The 24,844-nt window shown below is 41.8% G+C and overlaps 2 protein-coding genes across 4 annotated transcripts in view; both read right to left on the reverse strand.

Annotated features, from left to right (window-relative positions):
• The window catches only part of eml4 (EMAP like 4), a 33,408-nt gene extending 20,789 nt beyond the window's left edge, over positions 1–12,619 (reverse strand). For 2 of the 3 annotated variants that reach the window (XM_074675365.1, XM_074675364.1), the window contains exons 1-6: positions 12,113–12,619; positions 7,362–7,547; positions 7,153–7,273; positions 6,444–6,656; positions 1,403–1,543; positions 260–285 (exon numbers count right to left, since the gene is read on the reverse strand). In XM_074675365.1, coding sequence (XP_074531466.1) covers positions 260–285; positions 1,403–1,543; positions 6,444–6,656; positions 7,153–7,273; positions 7,362–7,547; positions 12,113–12,137 — 712 coding nt within the window. In that variant the 5' untranslated portion in view covers positions 12,138–12,619. The remainder of the gene's footprint in view (positions 1–259; positions 286–1,402; positions 1,544–6,443; positions 6,657–7,152; positions 7,274–7,361; positions 7,548–12,112) is intronic. The other variant, XM_074675366.1, reaches the window with a different exon arrangement.
• Positions 12,620–13,464: 845 nt separating this feature from the next.
• tspan14 (tetraspanin 14) lies at positions 13,465–21,143 on the reverse strand. Its single transcript, XM_074675380.1, has 9 exons — positions 21,084–21,143; positions 18,996–19,076; positions 18,454–18,504; positions 18,124–18,270; positions 17,762–17,932; positions 16,496–16,621; positions 16,332–16,382; positions 15,783–15,896; positions 13,465–15,041 (listed from the first exon to the last, which is right to left on the reverse strand). The coding sequence occupies exons 2-9, from the start codon at positions 19,074–19,076 to the stop codon at positions 14,976–14,978; spliced, it is 807 nt and encodes a 268-aa protein (XP_074531481.1). The 5' UTR covers positions 21,084–21,143; the 3' UTR covers positions 13,465–14,975.
• Between the last annotated feature and the right edge of the window lie 3,701 nt (positions 21,144–24,844).

The following is a 24,844-nucleotide window of genomic DNA, read 5'->3' on the forward strand; positions in this document are numbered from 1 at the left end:
TCATGGCGGCTTTCAGGCTATTCTCGCATCATGGGGCACCACCACCATCATCATCATCATCGTCATCATCACATCACATGAGTCATGACTAAAGAGGCTTGTTTAAAAATCAAGTAACAATCCTAAATCACACCACGAGAGGCAGAGTAGGTTGTTGCTTTCTTAGCTCCAACACATGGTGACGATGGAGATGAGGATGATGATGATGATGACAACCATAGCACCTTCCAGATAAAGATGAGGGTACCTGTGCACTTACCTTGACTAACCACCAGGTCTTTGTGTCTGAAAGAGAACAGAAGAAAACAAATGAATAAAGTCATGAAAAGAAAACCCAGTCTGCATTCAGAAAACGTAGGAATGTTATGCACCATGGTTCTGAAACAGAACATTGTTTAAAGTCAATGTTTAACTGAATGTAGTGCACAGACTGTGTATGAAATGTTGGAACAAAAATTGGACTTTTTTTTTCCTTAAGTGTTAACTCATTTTGAATTTGATGCCAGAAACAGACATGACTCTGAAGCAGAAATCACTGCATAGAGTCAAAATCACTTTAAATAAAAAAAAAAAAAAAGATCTAAAAGCTCAGCCAGACTGAGAAGAAACTAGAAACGGACCCGTGATTGAAATAAAAATATCTGAAAATGGTTTGGGGATTATGGCAAAAATAAAAATCACCATCCCCCTTTCAAAACTAAAATGTAAAACTTTTTTCCATTTGATAATCTAATTGTTCAGTTTCAACATATGTTGAAATCTATAACTTCTATTTATTACGCTCAGCTCTAAATGACCTGCAAACTTTCAAATTTGTTTTTATGAGCAGTTTAAACAACATCAGATCTTTTTTTTCACTTGGTTGGAGTAAAAGTTTAAAAAGAAGACCAATTAAATCTATTTAAAAAAAAAACATTAAAACAGAAAAAAAAGACAAAAGTAGAAGATTTGGTCATTTCTTGAGCCTAGAATCACTGCAAACAACACAGACAGGGGTGTGAATCCTCTGCTGTCAGTGTATGAATGTGTACGGCAGAGAAACTGAAGGAGGTGGGTGAGCTACTGGGTGCGTTAAATAATGCAGGGGTGAAAGTGTGTATGTGTATGTGGGGCAAAGCCAACTAAAGGTTGAGTTAACAAATTAAAGCCATCACTGAAACTGTGACTTGAATAAGGCCGACTAATAATCTAACCAGTGAGTTAATAATAAACCTGGAAGCAGATTATGGTTTTATGTACGTCTCAGGGTTGGGCACCATGTGTGTCTGCTGAACCGACGGTGTTTACACTCGTCCTCTTGTCGTCTGACCACTCAAAGCACTTTTTCATCACGTCACACTCTTACAGCCACAGCTCTACGGCAGTGAGCCCACAGCACACCAACATCTACGTCTGACTTTACCTCTCTGCGTTCTTCACCACTTTAGAAAGCAGCTTTGAGGTGGACGCAGCTTTCACCAGTTTGTTCCTGGTTTCCTCTGAGGAGTCCCAGGTGCTGCTTTGAGAGCGCTCCATACCTGAGGACCGCTTCACACTTGGTCCCCTGGAACGAACACACACAGACACACACACAGTATGGTAATGTTAACTTTAGGAAGGAGATAAAAGTGATGATCAGGAGGAAGAAAAGTCACTGATGTCTAGATCTAGACTGATCACTGATAATAAATGTTTTTGTGTTGTGTAATTAAATTCCCACAATGAAAACTGAAATCTAATCAGTTGTTCGTGTCTATTTCCAATTAAAAAAAAAGTCTTATAATAAAAATGAGCCACATTCACCTGACAAGTGCAAAAAAATGTGTTTAATTTCAAGATTTTACAGGGTGGGCCAGAGGGATTTACCCACCATATATCTCTATCATGTTTTGATTTTCAGACTAAGGACACGAGCTGGGCTGCACATCTTCAGCAGCACAGTGAAGCTGCTGTGGTCCTCTCCTGAGCTGTGCAAGTCTGCTTTATTGTAGCACAGCTCCTGTTGTCTGCCGCAGTCCAACTGTGAATTTTAGCCGCCCTCTTGTGTGATCCCTCGGGAAAGTTTGTCCGAAACGAGACGTGTTTTTCAGTGTGGTGTCTTTGGACATAATAAGCTTTCAGGTCTGCAGCGAGTGTGAAGCAGAGCAAACACATTGGTTTGATTTTTGGACTTGGTGGTAAAATAAAGAAATACTTTTCAATCCACGTAGGAGTAAACTGATGATTTTCCTTGACGATTTTTTGTTTTAGGGTAGAAGGAGACATGCTATTTTCACCTGTGTGGCACTGGTAATGTTAAGTTTCTAAACACGCCTGCTGGGTAACAATAGGTGTTGTAGTCAATATTTGTCATAATGTTGCAATTTTTGTTAGAACTTGTCAGTGTTAGTAAAAGATGTTTTTCTCTCAGGACCCAAGTCCCAATCACTCAGCAACTGCTTCAGGGCCACGTGAGGGCTGCTTCCAGGCTGCTAGTTAACTAGAGATGATGGGTGGCATTGAAGGGTTAGCACGATCAGATTGATGCCTCGGAGGAGGCTGGACTGACAACAACGCAAATCGTGAAAAAGATGAATGTTTGTCACAAGACTGTCTACAATGTCATGAAATGATACAAGGAGACAGGAAAGACCACCAGCAAGCCAATCCCTGGAAGAAAAGGCTCAGTGATGAGGAAGAGGGTCCAAAGAAATCCTTTTAGAAGCACAGAGCAACAGCAAAGGAAGTGAACATCTCAAAAACTTCACTGAAGAATTGTCAGAAGCAGGAGCTCAGAGAGCACTTGTAATGCAACGGACAACTGAATTCAGCTGCTTTGAAGTTAAATGGGTTTGAAGGGGAAAATGATGCTGCAGGAGATCCAAATTCTCAAAAACAAATTCCTGGTTTGGTCTGATGAGAAGATCTGGTCCGTTCAGGCAGTGTTTAGTTCCCAGGGTGCCAGGGTTTATCAATGAAGTTTACAACACCAACCCAAAGGCTGTAGAAGCCAGCTGGAGTCATGGTGTGGGCTGCTGTTTCGTCTGACGGCTCAAAGTCTCCAGGATGTCTTCACACAAGATGCTGCACCAGCTCACACACCCAATGTCGCTGGTGCAAGCAACACTTTCCAGCTTCTGGGACGAGAACATGTGGCCTCTGTCAAGTCTGGACATGAATCCAATGGACTTTTCTATCTGGTCTACCCTGGAGATGGAGGTCTCAAGAGTTTGTCACAGCAGTGTCACCGCTTTTAGGAGAGCTTTGATGAAGAAACGGTCAAAACTTGATGCAGAGACTGTATGGTCATCTCCAGGTTACGATAAAGGCAAAGGGTGGAGATGTAAATCTTTTTGCTGGCTGAGAATAAGGTAAAGAAACTGCGTTCAGTGTTTTTCATGTTTGTCTGCATACGTTTCTGAAGAGAGCTTAAAAAACTATGGGTACACTTCTTCTGGTCCACCCTGTAAAAGACAGAAATATCACCTAGTAAAGAGAATAAACAATCTTTTTCAAGCAATTGAGGTGATATTTATGTCCTTGAATGTCTTGAATTTAAACATTTTTCTGGACTTATCAGGTAAATGTTGCTCATATTTAGTCTGATAACACAATTTATATGAGAGAGGAGATAGATTCCAGTTAAATCTGACGTGTTAGCAGCAGAAAGTCTTCAGAAACGAGGACCTGCCTCTTTTTACAGATGCACAGTTCATGAACACTTCATTTACACAAAATTCCTGTTTATTGATAAGTTAAACTAGGGCTGCACAAAATGGCCAAAAATCCAATATCTTGATATTTGTAGGCTATATCTCGATACACTGATTTCTCCTCTAAATCACTATATTAATGTTAAATCCAACCCTTTGATGCATAAAATGACATCAGTGTAATGATTCAAGAAGACCTTTTAGTTGGATTTTTAAATTTGGAAGAAAAAAGGGGAAATCTCAATCAGGTTAAGTTTAGCAAACCTTTTATTTTGGCCAAAGTTGGAGATAATATTACTTTCATTTCCATAAATCAGCTTCCTGGATACTGTAGGTCATCCTTAAAGGACTCTAGTGACTTCTGTCTTTGAGCCTGGGGTCTAGTTGAATTGTGTTGGATTTGGGTTTGTTTTCTGATAATATCCCAGTTTGCAGTATTTTGGTATTTAGCTGTAAAATAGCATTAAACTCCTCTGCAGTCATGTTTCCAGCAGTGCACAGCTGAGTGCCGTGACTGAACGGCAAGCAGAGAGGGGGGAGCAGAGTGCGCAGAAAAGCGAAAGTGAAAGTTACTAACATTCTGTTTCTCGTGGAGAGTTGGAAGAGAATCAGGGATCATACGGACAGCTTAGCGAGCCCAAATATGCATCTAAACTTTAGAAAACAGGCCCCACTGATGAGGACTGACGTGTAAGCGATATTTTTTCCTCCCCTCCTAATACCAAAACACAAATGGGCAGGAGATTTTTTCTGGGTGGGCAGGGGAGCATGTGCTCGCTGTGAGAGGAGCACCGGCTGAGCAGCAGAGAGTGAAACGAGCGAATCATCGAAGAGACTTAGGACGCGGTCACACTGGCCAGTCATGCCGTGCCTAAGCACGCTTCAGCCGTAAAGCACGTTTGGAATGGCCAGTGTGACCGCAACTGTACCGTGCTTAAGCATGATTCCCTTCCGTGCTTCGGCACGCTTCGAAGAGGTGGGCTTCGGCACAGTTTAGTTCATGCACTAGCACAAGCACGCGGACAGCGCGTGCGATCCATTACGTATAATCACCGCGAGCGCATCTCTCGACAATCATTTTAAACAAAGCGGGGGCTGTGTCCGGCGAAAACGACTTAATATAAGTCCAAAAGTCTCTAAAGTTGTAGCAGTGCTCTGTGTCTCATTGTGCTGACGCTGATGAGGTCGCGCTTCATGTAAACAGACGCTTCACGATGACGAAGGCGGGTCATGTGCGTGTCTGATACCTGCTAAAGTCTGGTTCATATTGGGGTAGTGTGACCGCCGGCAGTACTCTCCAGCTGGGGAACAGCGCTGCAGGGGGGCAATCGTGCTTAGGCACGGCACGATTTGGATGGCCAGTGTGACTGCGCTATTAGGTTGTGATGTCTGAACATTTAGGTTACTGGTTATACTCGCTGAGTGTGATATAGTCATTTTATACATCTCAAGTGTAAAAACCTGCGATACATCGTGTATATTCGATTTATCCCCCAGCCCTAAGTTAAAGTCTAGTTTTCACTGACAAACAGATTTATGTTTTATGCTTTAGACAGCTAAACCCAAACAAACCCAAACCACCACACAGGAGACGGTAAACTGATGTGTCTAAACACGGTCATTATCCAGCTCAGTCTCCTGTGTGTTTGTGTCTTTGTTTGTCATGTGACGTCGGTGCACATGGCTACTGGCAAACAGGAAGAATGACAGAGCAGAGAGGATGAGCTTGACCAGCAGACGCAGTAAAATTGAATCATCGGTCAGAGATGATGGTGCCCATAAATTGTGTTAAGTGAAACTGATCTCTTAACGTGTTCATCCGGAGGCTGCTGTGGTTTAACTGCTCCTGGTTGGCAATTTGTCTGTGTGTGTGTGTGTGTGTGGGTTTATGTTAAACTGCAAATTCAGTCTGTGATACTAAACATTCAAAATGCAGTGACTCATTTTCATCCTCCTGAGACAGAAAACACAACAGGAAGAAGTCAAACACATGACCCAGGAGGACATTAGTGAGCTGGGGTATGTTAGAAAATTTAGGCCCAGGCTGCAGGAGGCCTGTGTGAAGAGGAAGGGAAAAAGAAGAGGAGGAGAAGACAAAAGATGAGTTCCTGAGGCAAAGCTGGGAGAAGAAAATGTTAGTAGACTTTAAAAACCACTCGCAGCCCAGCCATAGCTTTCTGTTGGTTAAAAAGGAACCAGAGGAGACTCAGTGACCTCCAGGAGGCCTCAGCAAACGCAGGTAGAAAAAGAGAAGGTTTAGAGGAGCAGATTCATTACACACTGGAGAGTAAAAACACACACACACAAAGCACAGTCTGAGCTTTCAACCAGCAAAGTTTACACCTCCATGTGGAGAAACTATAAACTTCAGGAGCTCTGAGAGGACTTCAGGAACTCTAGAAAGCTCTACCATCTTGGAGTCGCCTCAGATTTCCAGAACACTCAGTCAACTTTTGGACACCAGAGGAGGATCCTCAGGTGTCCAGGGGATCTGAGGAGACTCCAGAAAGTAGCTCTCAAAAGTTATTTAGGCCGACGACTGAGGAGCCACAGTCCTGGTTGTCTTTCCGTCTGCCCACACCTGATTAGCTGCTCCTGGTTTAGGGTTTCAGGTGCACCTTTACTTGTCCCAGTTACCTGATACGGTTTTGGCGGGGCAGAGGAGGACTGTGGTTCCTCAGGGGCGGGGTTAGTAACCAAAGGCAGAGAGTTATCAGAGCAGCGTCAGCGAGAAGAAGGGTTAGCTCCAGCTGACAGATTACAAAGTAAAACCTTTTGGGAGGGGTGTGGCCTTTACTGGTGTCAGCACACTGGGCAGTTCTCTGCGGCTGGGGGTTCACAGGGGTCTGGGGGGTCTGGGGAGGGTGGGGGGAAGGGGGAGAGGGAGAAGGGGATGAGTTCTTTAGGCGAGGAGGCTCCTCACGTTCCTGGATCTCCTCCATCTGAGACCGCTGGCTGCCGCTCTCCTTCTTCTTGTCCGTTCCACTGTGGATGAAACCAGCACCGTATGACACCACAAACCACTGATCGGACTCCTTCTACTGCTGTCTACCACTACATCTACTTATTCTACTTTACTTCTACTGATTCTACAATTATACTGCAGCGACTCAAACCACGAAAATCCATCTGAGAGCGCTGGCTGCTGACATCCTCCTTCCTGTCTGCTCCACTGTGGACAAAACCAGGACTGTGTGAGGCCAAAACACTCGTATTCTACTGTGACTCAACTTAATCTAAAGATTTCACTGATTCCCCTCCACATGTGGGACAAGATATTACTCCTGCGCTGCTCAGGCAGCTGACCAACACCTGTATGACCCCCTGATTTTTATCAAACAAAGAATCAAAACAAGCAGCAGAGTCATGAGTGGATCATTAACATTTATCAGATCTGGTCTGCAGGAACTCAGGAGGCTGAAATCAAAGAATGTGAGGACATAAAAGTTCACACAGAACAGAGAGCGTGTGTGTGTTTAACCTCTTAGCGGCCGATGACACCGTCTCCTTCCTCGTGACGGAGGTGGAGTCTCTCTTTCTTCCAGAGTTTCCTCCGTTAGCGATACAGGACATGGAGTAGGCTTCCCGCAGTGCAGCTCCTCCTACAGGTAAGCACACGTACCATCAGCAGCTAACATCTTACATACATGGACTGGATAAAGCACACGGGATTAAAAACCAGAGCTGTACCTTTTCCTCCATGCTGCTTCTTGCTTGAGGAGGAGGCAGAGGTTTCAGAGGCAGCGAGGCGGCGAAGGACATCAGCGAGAGCAGCTTTCATCACCGTCAACTCGTCTTCCTGCTGCTGGACTCGGAGCTCCAGAGCAGAAAGGCGGTCGTTGACATCAGAGACACTCGCTCCAGACATGCTGTCATCTATGAGGAGGCAGAGACAGGAGATCTCAAATATCCGGTCCTCTACTGAGTGACATCACTAAAACGCAATGTACTGTAAGTACAGGTGGCAGAAAGACACAGTCATCAAAGGGAAGCAAAACAAAGAGTCATCAGCAGAGAGAGGAACTGTGGATCTCTGCACATCACATCACATCACAGGACGTCAGTATATGGTCATACACACTCAGCAGCCACACAACAGAATGGAGAAGAAAAGTGACTTAAAACATTGTATGACTGCTGATCTACTGGGTTTTTAACCCACAACCATCTCTAGGGTTTACAGAGAATGGTCCCAAAAAGAGAAAATATCCAGTGAGCAGCAGTTCTGTGGACCAAAATGCCTTGTTGATGCCAGAGGTCAGAGGAGAATGGACAGACTGGTTGGAGCTGATAGAAAGGCAACAGTAACTCAAATAACCACTGGTTACAACCGAGGTCTGCAGAAGAGCATCTCTGAACACACAACACGTCCAACCTTGAGGCAGATGGGCTACAGCAGCAGAAGACCACACCAGGTGACCCTCCTGTCAGCTAAGAACAGGAAACTGAGGCTACAATTCACACAGCAACACCAAAACTGGACAATAGAAGATTGGAAAAACATTGCCTGGTCTGATGAGTCTGGATTTCTGCTCCACATTCAGATGGTAGGGTCAGAATTTGGCTTCAACAACATGAAAGCATGGATCCATCCTGCCTTGTATCAATGGTTCAGGCTGCTGCTGGTGGTGTAATGGTGTGGGGGATATTTTCTTGGCTCACTTTGGGCCCCTTAGTACCAACTGAGCATGGTTTAAAGTCCACAGCCTACCTGAGTATTGTTGCTGACCATGTCCATCCCTTTATGAGCACAGTGTACCCATCTTCTGATGGCTACTTCCAGCAGGATAACGCTCCATGTCATAAAGCTGGAATCATCTCAGACTGCTTTCTTCAACATGACAATGAGTTCCCTGTACTCAAATGTCCTCCACAGTCCACAGATCTCAGTCCAATAGAGCACCTTTGGGGTGTGGTGGCGCAGCAACCTCCAGTCTAAGAATATGAGACAATGCTGAAGTGCTAATATCTGCTGTTTCTCAAGTGTCTGCTTGAGGCTGACTCCAAAAGTATCAGAAGTCACATACACACCAAGCCAAAAAAAGCCATTTACACAGCAGAAATTTATCTGTTTACAGCCTGGTTCAAAAAACTTCACCTGTCTAAGTCGCCAATTTCACTAATGGGCACAAACTGAACGGGGGGTAAATTTTTTTAAACTCTGCAATTTTTTTTAAACTCTTATATGCGGCCATATAACTCTGCAACTCTGGCCGCAATAGCCTATTTGCTTCAAAAATATGTTTCAGAAATAGATGGGTGACGTCAGGGAGACTACGTACATTGATCAAACAGTCTATGGTTGGGACGGGAGATTCTCATCATGGATGTTTATCCTACAAATCTGCAGCAGCTGTGTGATGCTATCATGTAAATATGTGGCAAAAGCTCTCAAGATTATCACCAAGGCACCTTGGTGAATTTATGACACCCAGAATTGAGATGGCTCTGAAGGAAATTGGTTACTTTAAAGTCTGGCTAAAATTGGTTGAAGGTTGAATTTGTTGAATTCTCTGAAACACAACCCAAACCTCTCGATAGATGTTAAACTGACCCAGGTCAAGCTACTGCATTTTGCAGTAAGAGACAAAAAGCTAGGCAGGTTTTGATTTTTGTGTCTCTGGGAAAAGAAAAGTCAATCTGATATTAGATTAGTGCTATCCTCAACAGACCATGGCAAAGTGATCACACAGCATGTAAAGTCTGTGTTGTCACAGATAATGTCGACTGAATGATTGAGGCCACCATTCAGTTAGTCAAAACATCCAGTTATCTGAACGGAAGCAGAAACAGTAGATATGAATATGCTGTCATCTCCAGTGAGTCAGACACTTGGTAAGTGGCACCGCTGGGGCAGAGAAAAGCCACCATGTGAGAGTCAGACTGCAGCTAGTGGAGTTCAAATGGCTGACCCTGAAGCCAGTCCTCAACTTTGCATCAAAATCAGACATTTACTGGGCTGGCACAACCAACAGTTGGACTCTTTGAAGCCAATTTCACTGCTCAAAACAATGTTTTTATTTTATCAAAGATATAAATCATCAAAGGCACAGTTACTCTGCAGATGGGGGATGCTGCTGTCTAAATAACGCTGCCGTGGCTCTACTTCCTGGTTTATACATGTGCATCCAATCATTGGAGGAACCTATGATATAGGTCTGCTTAGTCCCTTTTCTAATGCAGTAACCTCTATGTGAAGCCTGAAGTAAAATGTAACAACTCTAAGCCTGTGTCATAAATGAAGAGTCTCTGTGATGTCAGTCATCTGTTTCTGTAAGGAAGTTTTGAAGCAAATCGTTGACAGGGGCCATATTGAAAACGTGGCAGGCTTTGAGCCTCTTCTCTAACAGGGCGCCCCACCTATTGATCAGCTGAGCTGTGCCTTTGATTGGGCAAATTTATGGTCTCAATATCTTCTAAACCAATGAGTAAGTAAAAATAAATCCCCCTGCACGGTGTGTGCCATTAAAGAAATTAGCTTTTCAGACAAGGGACGTGTTTTTGTCCCAGGCTGTAAACATGTTCATTTCTGCTGTGGAAATGCCTTTTTTGGCTTGGTAGGTATGTGGTTTCTAGTACTCCTGGTACCAGCCTCAGGCGGGCACTCCATGGACCACAGATTTTAGCACTTCTGCATAGTCTCATATTATCTGACTAGTTGCTGTTTGGTAACGACACACCAAAACAACACAGACCGAGAGTGATTGGTCTCCTGAGTAGGATCCTCTGCCGATATTTACAATGTTGATAAAATGCTTTATATTTCCTCTCCTCTCTAAACTTTTTTGTGATAGTTGCTGTGTGATAAAAAGCAAGTTATCTGCTTTGATATAACATTATAATCAAAATAGTTGCATAAAAGCAAACAGAAAACATAGCCAGGGGCCAGAAACAGGTGATTTGACGATCATATTAACCACACTACCTTCATGTGTTTTGAATGAGTACTGCAGAGTGAAACATTAACCCAGAAGTATGTAGTAGTACTCATGACTGTGTCTGCCACTACAGCGTACAGTCAATTTACAAGTATAACCAAGCTTTAGACTTAACATCTCCCTCCTGTTTGCGTTGCTTGAATCTTTTCAGGATCATGCATAGTCAACAATCAGTGTCATTTTACAAATGATCCAACAGAGTACTGCGTTGATAGAGTGTTTCATGCATTAATCTACCTGTGCAGCCTTTTCATAGGTGTCAGGTCTGTTATTAGTTATATCCTTGTCACTCATTTTGTGCAACTTTCAGCAACTTTATTCACTGCTGTGTTAAAAAAACAAAAGTCTTCATTTTTCAAGTTTACTTTATAATTCAACCACTTTGATCATCAACAAACGAATAAAGGCGAATAAAGATGTAGTTCATCTGCAAGCCAATCATTACATACAGACACAATCCAAATACATTAACAACTACAGATCTTATCCAGGCCAATCACCTCGTCCATATACAAAACGTCCACAACAAAACTCTCCAAGTTCACATTGAAAAACCTCTGAATTCAGACTAGAAATCCTCCAGGTTCATCTACCAGTTCAGACTGAAACACTTCCAGTCCAAACCACAAACTACAAGTTCAGACTGAAGATTCCACCCAGTCCAGACCAAAAATTCTCTCACTAGTTCAGACTTGAGAATCTCCTCTAAGTTCACACATGAGACCCTCAAAGTGACGATCAGAAATCTTTCAAGTTCAGAAAAGACTATTTCCCGCCAGAGAACCAGAGAGCTTATCTCCAGTTCTCTGCAGAAACAGATTTATCAATGAGAAACTGTCACACTCCTGGAAACTTCTATCTTCACACTTTGAAGATTTGTGAGCACCTTCACCCACGTGTCTGTAGTAGATCAGAGCTCAGTGTTGACCTTTTTCACAGGTAGATAATATAATACTTTCCCTAGCAGGCAGATATGTACCTGTATGTGCTGATGAACACAGGTAAAATGATCAGATACATAAATATGTGGATTTGATTCACAAGCATGAACAGTACCAGAGGGACACTGTCTCCCCGCTCCTAAATATGTTCCTGTTTGATGCTATAAACCAAAGTTCAACATGTTAACAAACCACTCTAAGACTGGCACGCGCACACACTAGTGCACACTTGTACACACACTCACGCACACGCGCGCACACATACATACACATACAGCTCGATCCTGAATCTCGCAGCTCGTGCTACAGACACATCAGATGCATCAGATTCAGTTTTTTCTTGGTAAAAGGGTCCCAGGGTCTGAAAATTCTCCTTCCCTTTTGAGAGGAGCTGTTAGTTTTGAGGCCCTCTCACCGCCGCAGGGGCGGTGCAGACCTTTTAGATAAATACAGCAGTGACACGTGTAAAGCCGTCACAAGCGCGTGCGGCTCTGAACGTCCCACCGGTGCACGGGCTGGTGACCGGTTGATCTTTGAGGTGCAAGCTACGGCTGGGACTCACCTAGGCTGCCGGTGAATCCGTCCATTTTCCGGGAGAAAAGCGGGAATCCGGGCCGGAGGCCTGCGGGAGGCTGAGCGCACACTGCGGGCCTCCGTCCGGGGTTTTCCACCGCAACTGTCTGAGGAATAAGCGAACCGTGCCGGGTATGTCCCCGCCGCGCTGCCCGCAGTGTCCCTTACGTCCGTTAGGCCGAGGATCGGACGCTTGCCTGCGGGCTGGAAGCAGAAGCCGCTCCTGGAGAATCCAACAGTCGAGACACAGACGAAGGAATCCGCGGAGCCGCAGACACGACGGACCGACGCTGCTGCGCGCTTCCGACTCCGCCTGCTCTGGCAACGCGCGCTTCCCCCGGAGAGGAGGTGCGCGTGTGTGTCTGTGTGTTTGTGTGTGTAAGTGTGCGTAAGTGTGTATGTGTATGGTTGGAGAGGAGGGGGTGAAAGAGAAAAAGAGGGCGGAGGCGAGTTGGAGGGCTGAGGGGGACTCAGGGTAGGTAGGTCAGGTTTCAAGAAATGGTCCGTCTGAGGAAGTGCAGCGCCGCCCAGTGGACACCAGCCCTCATTACACAAACATTGACAACAGGACATGACGTACAGTGAATGATTGTACAACCTCAGTTCCATTGGACTGTTTATACTGGATAATAGTTGATAAGTGATGATAAGTGATTACTTATACTGAATTATATTAGAATGAATTATGCTAGTCAATTATTTAGATATTAATTATACGGTCCATGGATTTAACGGCCATGTGTGTTTCTCATGGAGTACAGTCATCCAATCTTGGTTTTGGTTCTTGTCCCTTTTTTACAGAGATTAATCCAGATTCTCTGAATCTGTTCATGGATTTGTGTACTGTAGAGGATGAAATCTAATAATCATTTGTATTTACTTTTTTTAGACTCTATTTAGGAGTCATTGAACTAGTCCTCGCGCAGCCTCTCGGTGGTGAACCCCTCTCCCATCATCCTCTGTTATGTTAGTTACCCATTGCAAATTAGCCCAATTAGTTGTGATTTTCCTTTTGGTGTTACTTACATTTCTTCACTGTTTTTTTTCAGTGTTTTGTTTCTGGCATCAAATTAAAATTAATACTGTAACTTGGTTGATTAATTGTGTCATTTCAATCATATTTAAACTTTTAAGGATTTGCAGACCACTAAACTGTTTACATCAAAACATAACACAACATCCCAACACCCTTGGAAATAGTATTGTAGAAAATTTGAGTTAAACATAGGATTGAGCAGTAAAACTGGATGAATAATAATTAAGAAGAAAGTAAATACATTTGCTGTAGTGATTTACAATTGATTTTTAACAGGATAGAACACAAGGAAGAATACAACAAAGTGAAAGCAAATTCTTTTTTTTAATTTGATGAATACAAGAAAAAACAAAGAAAATACTTTTTTATTTAAAAACAAAACAAATTAAACGATCCCTTAAAAGAATAAAAATGGTCTGAGTAAAACTCCCAGAACAACAAAAACACAGAAGGCAAAGCAAACAGAAAGCAATGAAACTGCTAAAGCAGGAAATGGAACAAAAATTTGGTTCTTATCGGCTTTATCACCTCAAAATCTTTACTCGTTCGGAAAATATCATGAAATATGAATCCAGTGTCAACACAGGTTTCAACATTTTCAAAGTGGAGTCTGCCCTTTAAACAAAACAATTTTCATGTTTCCTTCTCTGATTGTTACATAGTGTGGAGTTAAAATTAGACAAATAGCCCGATAAATCCAAGAGCTGCTTAGTTTCTTACACCACAGGACGCTGACATTAATCACAGCCACTAACAGTTCAATAGGAGTTTCAATCATGCACAGTTTGGACCATCAGTCCAGAGTTCAGAAAGTGTTGAGTCTGATTTAAAAACAAGCTGCTTTTTGGCAGCTTAGGTTTAATGACCTGTGTGGGGTTTTAGATTTCATTGAAATGAGCTGATAAGTGATGTAGACCAGGTGATGTCTGCAGTGGACAGAAAGCTGTAAGATCTTTGTAAACTTCCCCTGCAGTCTTACATGAGGATGACATCACTGATTCATTCACCTCTCTCTTTGGCTCAGCTGGATTAACAACCTACAGAGTTGTTGTTTTTACATCCAGGGCTAAATTTCTTGTTTGACATTTATGAAACAAACAGATGACGAAGGAAGACACGACTACAATCAATCAGAAACTATTTTAGATAATCAAACCTCTTTCTCACTGCGCTCACTTTCTAGTTTTTCACAGTTCTTGAATAAAAAAGATATTTTTAAAGACTTAGTTGTGTAAATATAAAGGAAATAAGTGTCAAACAAGTCAGACACTTTGTGTCCTGATCACAGGAGAGGACCTGAGAAATACCTGAAAGAGTAGTAATGATGATGATGATGATGATGATGATGATGATGATGATGATGATGATGATGATAAGGATGGTGATGTTGAGGCACTGGTTGGTAAACGACTTCTCATGCCAAGGGTCAAAGTTCAGTTAACATTCACAGAGGGAGTTTGCGTTCATCTTTAAACTGCAGAAGAAGAAAAAACCGTCTGGTGTGGAGCAGTTTCACTTCAGGAACAAATTACGCTCTGCAACACCAACAGATTATCCAGGAGAAGAAGGGAACAACACACGTTCTCTGTCCAGGCTGTTGATGTTCCAACGTCTTTTTTGGTAACAACGCAGCGATGTGATCATCAGAGCAGGACTGCACTGACGACACATAGTGGGAGTTGATACGGCAGAGCAGCTGAAGAGGAAAGATAAAGGGAAAAGGAAGGGAAGGCACATCTGACTCAAGAAACTTGGTCCATGAACTTCGGGTGGAGGCATGTTTAATATTTAAGGCTCATCTCCTGCAGGTGGTGCTTCAGTAGCTGAATCTGGTCTTTAAGATGTCTGCGATCAGAGTCCTGGCCAGGTAGATCCCCACCATCTGTTTATTGGTAAACAGAAAGAAAGGGTGAGCTAATTGAACCGCTAAATAACTACTGAGCCAAAAGAATCACAACACACAGCTGTTTGTCCTTTTCTGATTTAAGCTAGTTCTACTGATTTATTCCTCAAACACTGTCAGGTAAGAGCTTAAAGCTGTACAGTGAGCTGATAAATGACAGAAAATGAATCACTTCTTTTTCTATATCCGTATTTATCAATTTTTTTTTATTAAAATTAAATGAGTCAGGTCTGACAACATTAGACAGTTTGTTCTGCAAGCTTTAGAAAGGAGTTTTTAATCTGATATAAACATGCCCATTAAAGTGTTTTATAACTTGATCTTTTAAAGAAGCAGGTAGTCACTGGGTAAAATAACAGATGTTTTGTTATTTTCTGTTAAATGCAAAAAAAAAAAAAAAAAACGTAATACCAGCTGACTTGCACTCAAATTATCAGCAGTTGGAAATCTGATACCAGTTGACCACTACTTTTAAAGATTGCTTTCTATTTCTACCAAGTCTGTTCTGCTCAGTGCAGCTAAAAACTACACACTGCTCCTTTAGAGGACAAAGGCCATCTAGCCGAGCCAGCCCTTCCACCTCCCTGATAATGCTTGATAAGAGCTCACTGTCATGGACACTCCTCCTCTCAGGTTCTACTTTTTGTTTGTCTACCTCTGACTACCGTCGTCATAGGCAGCTCAATCAACACTTCACAGTGTAACAAACTCCAGTTATACCTGCAGCACAGAGATGACGATGAAGACGATGGCGACCGTATAGAGGTTTCCAGGTAACCAGTCCTCCAACGCAGGGATACAGCCTTTAACGTAGATATGATCACTCCACTCTCTCTGTGCAGATACAGCAGACACCATTAAAGAACATGTTCTGCTGGATGATTTAAAGTTTAAAGTGTGATCCTGTTTTATAGCTATGAGTATTGAATATAATCAACTTCTCATTGAAGCATAAACAATATCTGTAATCCTTAATGACAACTATAAAATCCTGCTATATATCAGATAGTGAAGCTACAACTTCAAGTTCACTAAAAACAAAAAAAAAGAATATGAAACTTTTTAAAATCACAATTCAACTTTTGAATAAAGCAGATTTTTTCAGTTGAAGTAACTGAATCATACATATATATTTTTTTCACAAACTATTGATTACTTCAGTTTATTCAAAGGCCTGACGCAGGTTTTATCATCACGCCTGAACTTCACAGAAACACCAACTCCCTGACCCTCAGACTCAATCAACCATCTCTCCAAATGAAATCTTACCTTTGGTCGGATTCTCACATCATAGCCACACTGAGTGTTCACCACCAAGTCCTGAAACAAGCAGGCTTTTAGCATCCAGACTCAGCAGGGTTAAAGCACTGACATACAGCAGATGCATAGACAGAACCAGTGATGTGTATCAATTATTACTGATGATGACTCACAGCAGGATCTTTAATGCAGCAGGAAAAAGGAACTCCGCATTTCTCTCTGCTGCGATGAGTTTCGTTACAACTGAAGTACACATTCAGATCCCAGTCGTCTGGCTCCTGAGCTCCACAGCAGTGGTTCTGTGAAAAATACAGAAACGTCAAACTTAGTCAGGACCTAGATCTCAATGGTTCATCTCAAGGTTCCCAGACTTCTGGTTAGACAGATGACCAGTGCATGACTCATCAAAGGCAGTAAACTTGTTTCTTCATTTTATTTTGGAATCCACCCAAACGTTGGCCTGACCGCAGGTTGCGTGACTGAACCACAGAGCTTCTCAAATACAGACTTCACTTTGGTAAGACAAGGCTGGATTGAACAAAGGCTGCCACAATATATTTACTCTTCACTCTGTTCATTTCTTAAGTTTCTTAGAGAATTAAAAAATCTTCAAACAAATTAGAGGTGAGCTCCCCACAGACCACACACACGCTGTGCAGAAAAGGAGGAAGTGAGAGCGTAAGAGACAAAAGGGAGAGAAAGAGATTGTCTGCAAATTCTGATCTCTGTTTCATTTAACCCTTCCCCGTGTCATGGTTGAATGATTCACAGCTGTGCTGACAGTGTAATTCAAAGATACTCCACCCTAACACGGCTCATCAGCTTTAGCAAAACTCAGACCTGATCTGACACTTCCAAAAGCTCAGTTTTAGTTTATGGGGTTAAACCAAAGCTAGCCATATCATTCATGCATTTCTGAAATTTCAATCTGAAGTTTTGGAGATACTTGGTGAGGCATCTTCCTGGTAGCTGGTTAGTGAGGTTGAAGTTTAGGTCCCTGAGGTACCAAAGGTCAATAAATAGTTTAACCACAATGTAAAATCTCTACCAAGCTGTTGAAGCTACACAGTGTCTTGTTTCTTTTAGCTTGGTAGACATAGAAAATCAGAAAGACCATTCATTGTGTTCAGAACTCCATGAATGTGTTTACCTGGGAAATGTACCAGACCAGTCAATATAATGAATCAACACAGGAACACGATACTCTTATCAACCAGAAACAGGATCTCTAAGGTTAAACTAAAGGTGCTTAACTTCCAGGAAACTCTTCACTTAGGTGACAATAGCAAAATTCAACCAAACTCAACATGTAGCACTTAAAAAAACATGACACTAAATATTGTTTTTCAGGTAGAAACAAAGTACTCATCATTTTAATGTTAAATGGAAAAGCAGCATAATTAATATGACATATCCTAAAAAAATAAAAGTGAAGTTACCATCCTCTGCAGAGAGTCGATGAGGTTCTGCAGGTCAATGTCGTCTCTGTAAGCTTTGATGTTTGCGAGGAAGAAGTCGTTGATCCACTCTCTGACCTGACTCTGGAAAACCACGGCCAGGACTGCAGCAGTCAGCTCCAGCATGAATATGAAGCCAATCACACCAGAGAACTGGATGAAAACACACACAGAGCAGGTCAAATACAAACACATCAAATGCCTAAAGTTCACAGCTATTTGTAAAGCAGAGTTTCAGCGAACAGGAGAAACAAACATGAGGGGACAGATGTCTTATCGTGAGAAACATCAGCACATCAAAAAGTGTGTTCACAAAAAGTATTAGACAGAGATTCTTGACGTACAAACTTGAGCAGGCAGATGTTTTCTCTTAGGGCTCCCACACATCCAGCAAAGCCCAGGATGAAGGTGATTCCACCGACTGCCAGGACCAACCAGACCGGGTCAAACCCATGGAGCCGGGTCACCTGGGTAAGATCTGACAGGACTCCCTACAAACCATAACACACCAGAAAACCCAAAAAGAGGTCAGTCCAGTCCCATAAATGATATAATAATATTCATTATTATACATCATCTGAAGGTTAAACATTTAAATAATTTAGTTAAATGTTCAGCACTTCTTCTGACAGTATGCTCACTATGATAAACTATGGCACATGTTGTTTTTTCACCTTTTCACTCCATGCCCAGAAACCAGCTGCGATAAAGAGAACTCCGGCCAGCTACGACATAAAGATACAACGAGACCACAGACTGTCAGATCAAATTACAGACATGAATCAGTAATTATTCATTTATGAATAGACACAGAAAAATGAAGGGTCAGCATCAAAACTTCAAGAGTCACTTATTAACAGTCAGTCTAACTCCAGTGTTTCCAGTGCTTGAATTATCACTTTTAGTTAGAACTTTCGGTGTGAACTTCATTAGCGTCAAAGTTACTAAAGTTTTCTGGTTAACAGAAGCAGAGAGGCGCCTTAAGTTCATCCAAACTGAACTGGTGAGTCCAACACAAACTGTGACTCATTTCACAGGAACAAAGATTGTGAAAGATTTCCCTGCTCACTCAACCACAGGATGCAACAGACACTCTTCCTGTTAACGCAGACAGGAAGTGGCTCTGTCTCAGAGGTTCTAAAACACAGTTTATCACCGTCATAAAGAAAATGTAAACAGGTAGCCTGGTCCTCAGGTGTTTTAGGAGATAACTCACCCAGAAGATGATGTTGTAGCTGAACATCAGATATTTGTAGCAGCAGCTGACCTCTGCGTTCTCATATCGGTAGTAGTACATCTGTCACAAAACACAGCTTGTTAAACACCAGGCGCCTTTAACTATGCGCTTTAGACTCTTTTTAGGGGAGTTAAATGTCCCCCCAGTACCCCATAAAAGAATAATTATAGAGACATGTCCCTGGGTATTATGTAAACATGCGTAGTGTAAGTAAACCAGAAGCCCTCATGATCAGACTGTGCATACAGACACAAGAAGCAGCAGGTTTTAGAAGCATTCAGCAGGGAAGACAGCCATTAAGATATTAGACTATTAAATAAGTTGTAAATACTTCTGCAGCGGTGTAAGATTTTAGCGTTCCTGTGTTAGAGTTTAGCATCCAGAAGGGGAGCAGACTATCTGTTTAGTGTTACTTACAGCCTGGAGCATAGCAATTAATGAGACGTGACATAAAGGTGCTGTGAGGACTATCTGGAACAGCTTGTCTTTTTTAGAGATAAAGACTCCATTTCCCATGAGCACTAGCAACCACTGTCATGAGAATATTACTCCTATCAAGGCGTGTGTTTGTTTTCAAGAGCAGCTCTTCTTTCTAACTCTACTTTTCTCTGTTCAAGACAACTTTTCCCAAGATGCAAAGCGATGAGGTAATGTTTTTTATTCATAGTTTCGAGGGGGCAACAACCAACTTTGTAAACTCAGTTTGTAGTTTAGTGTCATGAAGTATCTGAGACGTGTCTGTAACATGTAACGTTAGTGAATCCAGGTTATATCCTACCAGAGCTCATCTACCAACTCCAACCTCACCAATCAGAGCTAACGTAACCTCACTCTTCATTTTATTGATAGACTCTCAAGTTTGAACAGACCACTGCAGAATAACTGCTGACTGTGGGTTGGAATGATGAACATGATCACAAACAGCTTAGCCTGTGTTTTAGCTTGTGCTCTTTTACTCTTCTGTTTAGCCTTCTTTTGCTCTGACATTGTGTTTCTTCTTGGCAGTTCAGTTTCAGAGTCAGCCATTAAAATAGCCCAAGAAACCCCTTTCTTTAAGAAAATAATAGCTCTGGCTTCTTACTACTAAACTTTGCTGACTAGCGTTCAGTTGACAAAGACACTTTGTGCAGTAAACGGATCAGGCAGGTTATCCACAGATACTGAGAAATAGCATTTAGAAATAACAGGCATGAGCGATAATCTTATTTTAAATCATGGATTATGAACAGGCAAATGTTTAAAAGTGAGATTATTCCAACATAATTTAAGTCCTAACTGGAAATTTAAGTGAATGAGTGGTTTATGCTCCAGCATTTGCAAGAAACTCGCCACATCCCTCTCCCTGGGGCTGAGCACCCCTAAAAGCCAATCCTTAATTCGCCCCTGTTACATACCAAGCATTTTTAATTTTCATAACCTCTATAACAACACCTACCATCAACCTGCAAGTTAATATTAACTTGAAGGTTGCATATGCAGCAGGCGGTTCTGCCCTGACTGTTATGACTTTGTAGGGGAACGCATCACTTCCAGGCTGTTTGCGGTTTTACACTATGGGTGATAAGCGGGTAGCAGGCAGACGCTAAACTGTTAACCTTTAATATTAACCGTTGCCTGCCAGTCTTGAAACAATACCAGGAGTAGTTTGTTTGATTACAGAAAACTGGTTATTAGCAAGTAACGAGTGAAAATATCAATTCAACAACAAAATGACACAGAATTTAGTTTAATCCCAAGTTATATGCCTGAAACTACGAAAATAAGTCAGTTAAACACTTTCTGACTTGGACCGATGATAAAATCACACCCTCCCTGTCCGTTAGTCACATCAGCAATCTATAAATTTTCTGTTATAAACCGTTAATGGAGAATTCTAGTTGTGATCAGAGCTAACTATACGACTGCAGCTCAGATTACTGTAAACAAACGGTATAAAGAGCGAACATAACTGGAGGGGTGAGTCTACAAAAGATTAAAATATCATAAAATAGTTAAAATTACCTCGGATCATTTCTTGTTGACACATTTAGATGTTCTTAAACTTTGATAGAAAAAACGCATACACACCCTTCTGCTGTTTCCGCCAGAAATAACAACAGAGCCCTTCTTCCTTTGTTTTATTGTGTGCTGACGATCAAGCCAAAATACGCGCTACCGCCACCTACTGGAGAACGAGTGTGCAGAACTCAGAAAATTAAACCGTGAAATTACTTTTAGATTCTTTTCGATGTTTATTATTTTTATTGATAAGACAACCATTGCGCATCGGCTACATTGCTCTTTTTTGCATATATTCTAAGCTTATGTAGAAGTAGATACATCTATGTTAAAGCCTGCTACAGTTTTCGAGAATTCATTCACAAACAAACTAACAAAAACAAAAAAACAACAATAAAAAAGAAAACAAATTATGTCATTAGAAAACACTGTGTAAATCTGGATACATTTCTCCTTTGTTATTTTAATAATGATAATAATGATATTATTATTATTATTATTATTATTATTATTATTATTATTATTATTATTATTAATAATAATAATTATTATTATTATTATTATTATTATTATTATTATTATTATTATTATTATTATTATTATTATTATTATTTTGTCTATTTATTTTTTTATTTTATGTAAAATTTCTGTTTTATATATTTGTTTCATAGAATGACTGTTCCACCACTAACACAACTTATGGTTCAAGTGTACATTTCTTTCACTAAAAAAGTCAAATGGTTTTTCAACAAATCAAAGTGATTCAAAGTAGAATGAACAGGTAAAACGAAAACCAACAACTTTACATGGAGAAAAGTGTGTCATAGTATCACAAGATTAAAAGGAAATAAAGGAAATAAACATTTATTAAATTTATGTTTTTTTAACTTTTAGTAAAAAGGGAAAATCCCTTTTTTTCTTTATACAGTGTCACTGCTAAAAACAAGATCAATGATGGATGGATGGATAGATGGATGGATGGATGGAAATGAAGAATTACATAAACCAAATTTAAAAAGAAGTTTGTAAATGGGATAACAGAGTAAATGAATGGGCAGCTAAACTAAAGATGTTTGTCTCAGGTTTTACATTGTGATGAATGAATTGTATCTGAATGGAAGGCTGGAGGAACAGATGAATTAAACCAAACTTGTTTATGCAGTGTTTTTGTCTCAAGTTATCTGTGATCTCTCGGATAGACGCCATGACGGCTGCCTGCCTGCGTGTTTATGACTCAGCTATCAGAGATGTGAGGAACTTCTGAAGTCACACCGCCGCTTTTAACAAGGGAACTTTGTCCTTATCAGCTTCCTGTTGGACTGCTGAGGTCACATGTTCACATGGGCAGTAGGTTCAGTCCAGGTAACCCTTGGGAGGGCTCCTCCAACGTGTAGTGCTCTCCTCTTCAGGTTCTCTTACAGTTTTGTGTGTGTGTGTGTGTTGAGGAAACAGTCTTGAGCATGTTGTACTGGTATTAACACAGACAGTCACCATCACAGGAGACTCCTTCTGCTCCTGCATGCAGCACCCATCTGCTCCACCAGACCTCCACATTTATACAGAGTATTTCAAGAACTGAAAGCCAGGAAAGTGTGGATGAACTTGTACTTATAAAGTACTTTTCTAGTCTTTCTGACCATTCAGAGAGCTTTTACATGGTTAGTCACATTCACCCATTCATAAAGTGATGTCAAGAGGCTGCCACAGTGAGGGATTATCAGTACCCTGCATACTGGACACTTGATGTAGGGAGCGTCTACAAAGTGCAAAATAAAAACAAAGAGAAAAACTCAAATGTTCAGGAACTCAAACTTTACTCTTACTGACATCTTTTCAGCCCCCTTCTCTCCACACCCCCTGATCCAAAAACAAATTCTTAGTGTTCTTTATATCCTCACTGTCATTTAGGAGCATATACATAGTTTGTTTCTTTTCTGATGATTTCTTTCATATTTTAACCACAGAAACAGCTTTTGATTGGCTGAAATTGAACAGACACTTGGTTCTTCTTGATGGGGGAAACTTTTTCTGACATCAGACACTTGGGATCAAGGTGGAGAGACAGCTGTTTATCCATAGAGAGACACCAGACACGGCACATTCACTTATCTCTCTCTGTGATTCAGGATCTCACCTGAGGACACAGAAATGCAGGAGACAGGGATTGTGTGCTACGTATTCCCTCCTGAGCCTCAGCCGTCCCATTCAAAGTCCTTTTCTGTTTCCGTAACCTTGTGCTGCTGTAACCATGGAGATGGTGACCCTCTGTTCTCTGTCACCATGGTGATGGAACAGACAGAATTCTGGGTCAGACTGATGTTCAGCTGCACACTTAGTGTTGTGACAACTCCGCAGACACTGTGTGGAGCCACAAACTTCTGAGGACCACGCTCTCTCCACTCAGGGCAGCTCAGTTTGTTCATCTCACACAGGTGTTCCATCTGATTGACCTTTGACCTCTTCGCAGTGCACCAGGTGACACAGAGAGGAGACTGTAGACTTTCTTTCACCTGAGAGGCGATCGATATAAAACAGCTTTGTGCCTCTCAAACTTGTGTGTATGTGTGAGATCTGTTACCGTGACGCCTCACCTCCAGCATCCCGTCACTGTCTCCATGGAAACAGGGCCAGTGATATGACACATTACACAATATTTGGATCATTTTTGCCAGAGACTGTGTGTATGTGTGTGGATGTGGGTGAGTGTAGTGTTTCTGTTTTTTTTAAACACTTGAATCAGTTTGGACACTTTGATGGACTGGATCCTATCCCAGCCGTCATCGGGCGAGAGACAGGGTTCACCTGAACAGGTCACCAGCCTGTCACAGGGCAAGCACACACCATCCACACACTCACACCTGAGGGCAAGTCAGAGCGACTGATCCACCTGATGAGCATGTGTTTGGAGTTGTGTTTAACATGTGAAGGGAGAACATGCAAACTCCACGCAGCTCTTGCTGTGAGGCAGCAGCACTAACCACCGTGCAGCCCGCGTGATAAGATGCGAAGCTAAATCTCTGTGACCTACATAACTGAGCTTCAAAAGAAACGGGACCAGTAGGAACTGCAAATGACCACAAGGTGGAGCTGCTGAGTGCCACACATTCACTGCTGCTCAGACACCCTGCATGCTCCAACAGGTGAGCTCAGGTGAATGTCTGAGAGCGTGTTTCAACCAGCTCAGTATCACTGCATCACATGATTTCACTGCAGATTCACAGCCGCAGCTGAGAGAGATCAGTCAGTAGATATCAGACGACATAACTCTGTGTTCACTCTGAAATAAGATCCATGGACTGCAAAAACATCACCACTCTGGTTCATTCAATCAAAAACATCCATTTAATGTAACATTTGTTTGAGGAATAGACTTCTGTTGAAGGAAAGATGATCGCAGGTCTGTTGCGTAAGAGTTAATAGAACATGTAATCCTCAATAATCCTACAAAATCCTTTCATTAGATGAGACTAATGAAACATGATAATAAGAAGAGGATCAGGGCTCATAAAGAGTGGATTCCCTGACATGAAAAAGCATCTTATCTGTTATTAGCTCAGTAAACAGAATATCAAAGGCTTGTAAATCCAAGTCCTTCAGATATTTCCCCCACAGAAGCCTGAACTGAAACAGAACTCAGACCAGTATGAATCAGAGAGTTCAGTGTTTACCTGTCCTGTATACAGGTGTGCAGGGACTGGACACTGAGCACAGTATGGCAGTAAAAAAAAAACCTATTTGGCAGACTGATCATGAACATGTAGCTCACGGACAGTGCAGCACATCCCCATCAACAGATACACATTAAACATTAATGAACCCAGACATGTTGA

Source organism: Halichoeres trimaculatus, unplaced genomic scaffold, assembly GCF_033239565.1.
Source record: "Halichoeres trimaculatus isolate MK-OKI-2021-1 unplaced genomic scaffold, fHalTri1.1 fHalTri1_scaffold_8, whole genome shotgun sequence".
Taxonomy (NCBI): Eukaryota; Metazoa; Chordata; class Actinopteri; order Labriformes; family Labridae; genus Halichoeres; species Halichoeres trimaculatus.

Bases quoted from the DNA above. Each gene is read 5' to 3' on its own strand.
- tspan14 (XM_074675380.1), bottom strand. From the start codon at position 19,076: ATGTACTACTACCGATATGAGAACGCAGAGGTCAGCTGCTGCTACAAA. The intron at 18,505-18,995 runs GTGAGTTATCTC...TTTATGTCGTAG, and splicing joins GCTACAACATCATCTTCTGG to CTGGCCGGAGTTCTCTTTAT. The intron at 16,622-17,761 runs GTAACTTCACTT...TATTTTTCACAG, and splicing joins TCGACTCTCTGCAGAGGATG to AACCACTGCTGTGGAGCTCA.